The 9,951-nt window shown below is 37.3% G+C and overlaps 1 protein-coding gene across 3 annotated transcripts in view; it reads right to left on the bottom strand.

The window, feature by feature from the left end:
• The window catches only part of LOC108737983 (dachshund homolog 1), a 348,890-nt gene extending 342,184 nt beyond the window's left edge, over nt 1-6,706 (bottom strand). For all 3 annotated transcript variants that reach the window (XM_025974266.1, XM_025974268.1, XM_025974267.1), the window contains exon 1: nt 5,787-6,706. In XM_025974266.1, the coding sequence (XP_025830051.1) occupies nt 5,787-6,457 (671 nt within the window). In that variant the 5' untranslated portion in view covers nt 6,458-6,706. The remainder of the gene's footprint in view (nt 1-5,786) is intronic.
• Between the last annotated feature and the right edge of the window lie 3,245 nt (nt 6,707-9,951).

The raw sequence follows: 9,951 nt of genomic DNA, 5'->3' as shown, positions 1-9,951 counted from the left end.
GCCTAAGTGATCCAAGGAAACCACAGAAAAACTTGGACCAAGGCAGACGGACCCGGAATCGAACCGGCGTCCTCCCGAATGCTAAGCAATGGTCTAGACCTCTAGGCCATGCCGCTCGGTGCAGAATATAAATGAATAAACAAACGACTTTAAGAAGGATCACCCTGTGCTTGAAATTAAAGAAACCAAGTCGCCCAAAACTATAGAACAAATGAATGGATTGAAAACATGAGATAAAAAAGCTACATTTCGGACCATCGTAGTTGGGTGTAAGTTACTCTATACTGAAAACAGTCTTTCACTTTTGTGATGTTAAAACATCCATACATAGATAGATAGTAATAATAATAAGAATGAAGATGGTTAGCTAGTGGATTTAAAGATGGCGGATGCGATCAGAGTACATTAACTTTTAAAGTTGCTGGTCATTTTTTCAAAATCACATTTGCCGGAAGTGGGGTAGACGGCCGAACAATTTCGTTTGAATATTAAACGAAGGAGAGCAATTGCTGCGACGCGGCTTGAGCTGTTTTCTATAGCGAACGAGCTGTTAAAAAATTCACACGACGAGCACTAATTCTTATTTGAAATGAGTTTGGTAAAAATGTCCGCCCAGGGAAATATTCTGGTCGCGCTAATTAAAAAAGCCATAGACGGCGTTCTCAGCCGTTGTACTACGGCGATTCAGGACAGAATGGAGAAAAAAGCAGTACGCTCTTCACCACGCCGCAACTTCTATGGTCCATCACGTCGCCGAGAGAACGGCCATTTTAATATTTCATTTATTTTTGCAAAGGCAATCACGGACGGTATACGCAACTTATATTATATTTTTGCTAGGGTTTAAATGGGTTTTTGTGCGAACTACGTGCATTTATGGAGATAATGCAGGAGCGACTACACACTCTCTGTCCGCAACATTACCTGGGGTATATATAATGTATACCTGTCCAGTTTATTAAATCTCAACTCCGTTTACAACGTTGTGTAAAGATGGAAAGGACGACTGAAATTAATTGCATCTTTCTCAAGGCGCGTTTGTGTACTTTTATTTGAGATCGTGATGCTCCGAAACAACTGGGGATTCGCTTGAAATTATAATAGTTACTAAGTGCACTTGCTCTCACGTTTCATTCCGTTTCATCCTTTGCTTTTCTGCTTATGTACATCTCTTGTAACCATGCTAAAAGTGTACTCATTAAGTACCTACTTAATTCGGTCGCAATAACTCGAATTAAATCTCCAAAATTAATTAACGCAAACACTCCTTCAATTCTACCAATTTTATTTCTGTAATTTATCTTAACGGCAAATTCTGCATGTTGTGTCCTTTTGATTTCATCTAAATGAATATCCATACATTCAAAACCTTTACCAGTATTCATGATTCTCCAGAGCAGTCATGAACTCCCCACTAGAATTTTGAGGGTGGTACAGGTAGGGTCCATATATGGGTAGCCTACTATCCTTTGCCGGCCCCATGAGGTTGCCCCCTAGGGCAAGGAAGGAGCATTTAACGCCTTGCCGCATCACTAGGAATGCCGCCCCCTAAGGTAGATTTAATTGTAAGTTTACACATGTGTTAGGTTTCCCTTATAAGACCCCTATGAAAAACCCATAAGGCAATCCTCATTTTAGCATCACCACTTTTTTTGGTGAGATTTACATGAGGAATCCCCGGGAAAACACTTATATGGGCATGCCCCTCATTCGTCGCACGAGGCCCGCATTTACATGGGGCATGCCCCTTATAAATTCTAGTCGAGCTCTATTCCATATTGCATATTTCTTAATATTAAGGATCCATAGAATTCTCTTTCGATTTCAGAATTAATTTGTCAGTACAAGGATATACCTAAACATAAGTAAATCCAACTATGCATAGCGTGCGGATCCGAAGATTTCTAACCAAATAAATGAAATCAAAAATCACAAGAACTACAAAAATGTAATTCCACATTTTCCACTTTCTCTTCTTTCTCGAAACAGTTTATTACTAGAATTTCTGCTTGAGGATGCAAAGAAAGAATTCATATTGTTGTGGGTATCTATTTATTAAAACCCTTTAGAACCACTGAAAATCGTAAGTCTATAGGTATCTGTAATTCTTATGCTGAAATTATCCGAAGTTTAGACTTTATCACAAGTTTCCTCATCTAATATACACTCTACTTACTATAAGTAGATGATTTACCCATACCGTATCGTCATTTAAACATTTTGTGTTCTTTGAAGTGTTCTTTGTATAAAACGCGAACGGTATAAAGAAACAACCATCGTCCACACAGCTCGTTCCGAACCATCATCGTTTGCGAACGCATTATGACCTTTGCTATCCGCGCATAATAAATAACGGCGTGATTTTCTCCAACAACTTGTAGGTATAGCCAAGTTTTAATGGCTTAGGCGTAACTGTCAACAATATTTATTTAGGGATGATTTAAAACGCTATTCGATTCCGAGTTATGTGCTTACGGCGCTGGCGTCCAGTGTGTTCTATCGATTGTCTTCCACGGTAAAAAAGATACATTGTATTATGTATTCGGTTACGTAGGAACTTGAAATCCACTTTACGATTGGTAATGTTCCCTAAGCCGAATAATAAAATGTAACCAAATTATCTACTTAACTATTGTTATAATCGATTTATGTACGTTTAGTGCTACATCTCGTAAATTGCATATGCCCGATCGTGTTCATTTTCGAAGAATAATCTCAATGAAATCGCAAATCCTTTGACGAGGAATGCTCTTATATGTGCTACTATGTTAATTTAACATTGTCGCTTAACCATGCGAATGACTATATTAAAAATAAGCACACAAATGACCCAAGTAAAAGTGAAAGCAAAAGACGGCAACCAAATTTTATTAAAGGTCTAACGTGTCCCGTCAACAACGTTGGTCGGTCGCTTGACTGGAGGGTCTTGTTGATATAATATTTCATGTCCAATGCGATTGCGTTTCGTACCTCATGTATAAGAAGCAGACGAAGAAGAAGAAGAAGAAGGTAAGTGGACGTAAGGTAAGTGCGGCGGCGTCTGACAGAACCTATTAACATCGGACTGGTCTTAGCTATAGGCTATCAGAAAATCTCCAGCCATCATCATCATCGCAGGAGGCACCCACTGCTTCGCGGTCTCTGCGTCTTTGTATGTGTATGTACGTATGAATGTATCGCCGCTACCGATCACCGGCCATAATACAAATATCACAAGCACACAGACAATCGTTCGCTATTGTTCACAAATAATATTGCGTGCCGTCGTCACCGCTTGGGTTCCCCTGGGTCCATTTCTCCAGTTTATCAGTATTCATCTTCCGCGACAAGACCAACGCTATTATAAGACTGGCGCCAGCGTATCATTGACGCGTTATATTCGTTGGTACACGTATTATAATACCTACATCAATTACCTACTACGTAAATCCTAAATAAACCCGAAAGTCTCCTCAATAAACACTCAAACGTCATTCTAAATAAAGGCGAAACTACATAATTTTTGAAAGAACAATTTATTGGAAATTGAAGCTTGATATTTTTGGAAAAAGGTAACAGCTAGAATATTGACAAAAGCTAGTATTAAGAATATCCTTGTTTTACATGATGCTAGTCTTCCATGTGGAAAGACACTTCAACATCAAAAGCTGTTCTGTCTCTAGTCATCAACAAAGGAAATCCAAAGAAAGCATCATATTGCACGACATTACCAGTCATAAATCCTTCTTATATAGAATTTACTCTGTGAATTTTCTCCATCTTCGTTATTGTTTGTTTCAAAAGCTTCCTCTTTTCTAATGTCTAGCACATATTGGAACTATTGAAATGGCACTTTCCAAACATTTCACCAAGACTCGTAGTTGTGAGGCTATTACCTTTTGAAGATGTTGCGATAATTCGTAGGCACGATATTTATAAGGAACGAATTTAGGGTTATTACACGCGAGATTGCCTACGCTATGCGAGTTCCGAATCCCAGAGAGCTTAATTTTCACGGAATGGTCGTTGCCCCAAGCCGAAGGCATCCAATATTACAGACAATTGCATATATGATAGATGCACTCTATAAATACTAACTGGGACACACACAAACGCAACCCCTCGCATTTAGATTAAAATAATTACAATCGAAATGAAATAGGGGAAATGAAGAAGTAGAATCGCTCCCTCCGAAACATCTTCTGTCGTTGGAATTACAAGGGGACGTTGGCAGATATAGGAGCAACTACAATACCTTAGCACACAAAAAGGTTATATGGGCACCGTAAGTGTATACAGAAGGATTATATTACAAATGCCTACTTTGAAGAATCGAGTTTTACAGAGAATTACACCTATTTAAAAATTATTTCTATTTCATTAGTTTAGAAACAGCTCCAACTCCACATTAACATTTTGACAGCAATTGATAATTTGCAGTACCTATCAAATCGAAAAAGATGTAGATTGATGCCAAGAATTACAATTGTTTCCACCATTTTATACTCTTCTTTTTTGGCCCTACCTCCTCACGTCATACATTATACAAACTCACGATCACATATGAAATATTGCACCTGGTCTCCTTGAAGATAAAAATTACAGTTTATCAACTCTCAATCAATCTTTTGGACTTTGCCTTCACGTTTTAGATTCTCTTCTCGTATTTCTGTTGCAGGTATGTGTAATGGTGTATGGTAGGTACAAAAAAAAGCATCAGTAAAACTAAATCCCTATATGGGATTAAGGTTTTGTTTTAGTTCTTGTTGAAAGAAAGGTTACAAGCAATTATAACAACGGTAACTCATATTATGCACAAACCGTCATAGTAACAACAGAATGTACTTAATTGGTTTCATAAATACTTAAATATTAATTAATACAGCTTCCAGCGGGCATACTACAATTTATGGTGATACGAGCTAGCTACTGTAGGTATACATCGGTGCAGTTCGTAATTAATCTATGAAGTATATATGTATATATATATCCACAAGTACGTTTGCGTTAAGCTGGTTTTTAATTCCTTTTTCTTCGTAAAACATAAAGGAAATTTATATCTCAAGACAAAGATGCTTACAACGTTTCAGCTGTAGCTTAATCATTGCGTGTCGAAAATGAACACAAGGATCATATTATTTATGTTCTAGTTTAGGATGTCTAGACTAAAAGTGAGAGAAAATGCATGTGGGTATCTATTATATATCCAATTATTGTTTCTATGATATGCAATCATGCAGTGAACACTATAAGTGAATCAAACTTGCTGATGAATTTTAGATTCTGGAGATGCATTTTGTAAATAGTCACAGTGGACTTCAGATTTTGTCAAAGAACGTTCATATTTAAATATTAGTGAACACGAATAATCTTTGCACATATATCATAAAATTTGATTCCTTCCATAATCTAATCATCCCAAAATTCAAAACTGTAGTCATTTTGATGTAGGTATCTATTAGGTTTCCAATTACTGTTTTTTCTATGATATGCATTCATTGAGTGAACGCCATATAGGTAAATAGAGGTTGCTTCCATTGAACTTGCTGACGAATTCTGGATTTTGTCAAAAATATTCATGTTAAAATTTGATTCCTTCCACAGGATGAACACCCCATCACTCAAAACTGCAGTCACATTATTGATGTGTATTCTCTAGATAATCGCTAATAATACCAGCGTCAGACTTAGACTGAATTAAAATCGGAGCATATAAGTTGATGTGGAGGTACTACTCAACAATGATTTTTAGGGATAGATGTAGTAGACTGGTGACAAATCTAAAAGTATGTACTAACAACACGTACCTGGCAGTGGTGCAGTCTTTGTACAAGGTGTCGAAGTCCTTGCATGATAACAGCTTGCAACGATTGACCCCAGGTTGGATAGCTCCCAAACCTCGAAGTATGCGCACCTGTTCGACATTGCACACTAGAGGAACAATGTCTAGCCTCTTCAGTTTCGTATACACCGTATGCAACCCTCCAACAAGGTGTTTCAAAAACAGTTCGAAGGCCTGGGGCAAGCACAACATAGTGTCTCCGGCGATAATAAATGCCGCCACTTTTTGTCCGCGATAGTCTACTAATTTGCACTCGTTCGCACTTGGATCTGATGTCGAAATTGGTGGAGGGCTATTGTAAGACCGTGGCGGAGCATGATGGGCCATTAAATCCAATGGGTTATGAAGAACTCCCAAAGAATTTAAAAGACCCAAATTTGGGGGAGGCATATGTCCTAAGGCCATGCTTCGAACTAACCCGGCGGAACTAACCGGTGGTGGGCTAAGGGTGTGCGCCATTGACATCGGGGGTCCTAATGGACTCGCTTGCCTCGGACTATGCACCTGGTTGTGATTATTGGAGGCAGGATTGTTATTGTTTACAGGAGATGAGGGTTGCTTGATCGCCACGGCCGGCGAGTTTGAGGAAGCGTGACTACTGTGGTCACTGGCTGAGTCTATTGTGGAGGCGTCCATCGTTATCACTCGACAACAACGTGGTGTCCTAAAGACACTTCGACACTAAAACGGTAGCACTAATTTTGAAATGAGCAATCTCATTGCATTTCACACAACAACCACAGAAGGCGACGAAGCTACAATTCCACGACAATCGTAGCGCAATACAGTCGGAGAGATGTCTAAACAGTCAAGCGATCCGAATGTTTGTCTGTTTGTAGCAGGCGGGGCGGTGTTAATGCGCAGCCAAAGGAAATCGCGGACGCAACCGGTATATTCAACGGATACAAATGTAATAAATAAAAACATTTGGAAAAATCCGTGCAAGTGCCGCGGGGCGGAGCTGGCTGCGTCGAGCTATGGGCAAACCCCATTGGCTGGCAGGGAAGCGCCCCGTATTTTGATTGGACCCCCCCCACAATCAAGGACTTAACGTCCTCCCACTGCTACCGAAAGAACTTAGTTTCTTTGTAGCTTCGAGGGCGGTTGCAAGAGAACTTGAAATATGAGTCGTGACGTATTGATAAAGAATGTCACCGGGCTGTCACGCCGCAATCAATACTAGGTGTGCGGCCTTAGATTTTAATTTTCTTTCGCCTCAGTGCGCGTTCGGCTGCAATTTATTTTACTTTAACTGGACTTTCTGAATTTATTTGCATTATGGTGCTATTTTTCAGGTTTAAAACATTAACCATCCTTTAATCATCCTATATGAAAACAAAAGTAAATCTTATAAAATTTTCTCGGAATTACTTATGGAAGCAGTCTAATGTTCTAATGTAAATTTTGTTCTCTGATTGATTCTTGCATCCTTTATATAAATGTCATCAAGAAACTACAGTTACCAAAAAACTTCTAAATTTGAGAAGGTGGCCATATATCTAATAATTTCCATGGCTGACGGTGAGGTCAGTTACATATTTTAATTTCTTTTTCTAAATATTCATCTTTCATCTTGTTAATAGACAGTCGTTAGAGATAGGAAGATACAAGATCAACTCTCACAAATTGAAATCGCTATTCTGTCCCTTTACACATAGGTCTTCCTTAAGATTTTCCTAGGGGAAGGTCATTTCCTGAAAAATTCCTAATTAATATTCAAAATTCAAATTAAAAACATACCAGGGTCCTTTGTCAAATGGGTCACCCATCAACCTATGCAATCAACGATTGAAAGGGCGAACTATCAAGATACCTATGAAATGTAATTTCATGAAATAAAGAAGGGAGATAGACATAAGTGCTCATTTTATTTTGAAAATAACACTCGTGTGTCTGTAGGTACTTCCGTCATTTCTTATGGGTTCTTACAATGATTGAAGGTCTAATTGAAAACAATGTTCATGAACTCGCAAATTGCTTCTTGGGTACTAGTCTCAATTCTTTATTGTTCTATACGATACCTTCTAGATAGCTGTTTTCTTCCTGAATTGAATCGATTATTTATTAGATGAATAACAAAAACCACATTCGGCTATTTAATTAAAAGTCACTCATCCTCAAATAATCAAGTTGAAGGTTTTACACTGTGACTAGATCTCTACACTATTCATTTTTTTTTTTGTAATGTGGAATTTATTTTTTGTATCTATAAAACAATGAAAATCGATAAACGAAAACTATCAAAACAATAGTCAATTTTAGAGTTGATCAAGAGTGCGAATACACGTGAGTACAAAAGAAGCACGAATGTCATTCTCTATTCTAACAATATTAGGTAGGTAGTAGATAAGTATCTACACTATTTGATGTGTGGAGGTATGACCCATAAGGATAGAAGGACACTATTACCTATTCGTATTTTTGAGAAAAGAGAAAAACATCTCGATGGATTTCGTAACACAAAAACATTACAATTTTTTCAAATATTTGAGTACACTAAATCTTTATAAATGAAGACAATCTCCTTAGTATATTTTAATAATGAAGAGCGTTCAATATTCGGGATACATGGCGATGACACCGAGTTGGTTCTCCTCTCTTCTACGATGAGTCTGCTGGTGGAGTTATTTATCCGACGTTTCACCAGCTTCTTTTGCCGGCATCCTCAAGGAACGTGACTAAAAGGTAAAATCCTAGCTACCAGTGTCTCTCAACACGTTCCATGAGGAACCTCAGAAACTGGCGAAACGTCGCATAAACGATTCGATCCATGGACTCGCCGAAGTAGGAGAACTAATCCTGACGAACATGGTCATCAAGCCATATTTAAATGACCGCCGATTATGTAAAACATACCTACATATGCATATATTTAATTCGGACCTATAGTGTATGCTGGTGACCTATGGGTGCATACATAGATTGTACCTAGTTCACAAGAAAAGGGACAAAGCTTTTCATACGTCATTATTATTTCAGTAGGTTAGTGGAGCATCCCGATTCTTCGGACCCTTATTTATAAACTATATATACATGTAGGCACCTATATTACACTCTCCCCTAAACGAGAGCTTCGAAACTCGGGCTGTCCGCAGGAAGGGATGTTTCCCTTCAGCGGATGGCGCTCTAATTCTAATATTCAGACGATTATTTTAGGTTCGTTCTCTCCTACACCATAAAAAAATTAAATAGGAAGACTTACTGTTATAAAGTATGATAGGAATCGGCAAAACACGAGAATTTTTCGATAAAATACCTGCAGTACCTGTACCTGATATTAAATAGGTATGGCATTTCAAATAGCACCCAAATATTTGTAGGTATATACACTGTAACACCAGCACAAGTCGACTATCAATATTCAAAAAGGCCGAATGGCGAAAGTAGTCTTACCATAGCCCATAGGTATAATTTTGAAGATATTTATTAATAAAATAAAACTAGTGTAGATATTAGCAGCATAAGAAATTCTACACCAAAACTTTCCTATACGAAGCAATGGTAATACAAATTATTAATTAACAAAAAATTTGTTGGCTGAAAATTCTGTTGTGGTTAATTTTGAAAATACGAATTTTGGAACAAAAAATATGAGGTATTAAATTTCAGGATATTTTGTGTACAGAAATTATGTCTTTTTGTGTTTGACGAAGTATGTATTTCAAAAACATTCATACTTTATACGGCAATATGGCAACCATCAATCGTTATATCATAAATTCAGTACCTAATTAAGTTAATAGGTACGTAGTTATTATAGGAAAGGTTTAAAAATGAATCACATATTTTATTATTAACAAATATTATCAATCTACAGCTACGTACAAATATTATTAAAATTTTCTTTTAATTTCATTTGCCACCTAACGCTTGTACTAATGTATCTGTAGTGCATAGGTTAAACACCTATATCATGTTAAATAGACACATATTCTTAATATCTCTATCACTCTTATTTAATTAAATTAATAAAATATATTACCTTTAACAGAATATCTTAACTAACTTAAAAACTAAAAAATTTAAATAAGTATTTGAAACGTTTATGATGTGGATGTAATGCGCACTTCTTCGTTATCTGCATAAAACTGGTTGGAATAAGCTTATAACGGACAAAGTAAAGGGGTAGG

Source organism: Agrilus planipennis, unplaced genomic scaffold, assembly GCF_000699045.2.
Source record: "Agrilus planipennis isolate EAB-ADULT unplaced genomic scaffold, Apla_2.0 scaffold109, whole genome shotgun sequence".
NCBI lineage: Eukaryota > Metazoa > Arthropoda > Insecta > Coleoptera > Buprestidae > Agrilus > Agrilus planipennis.
This window is presented reverse-complemented; position numbering and strand designations above follow the sequence as displayed.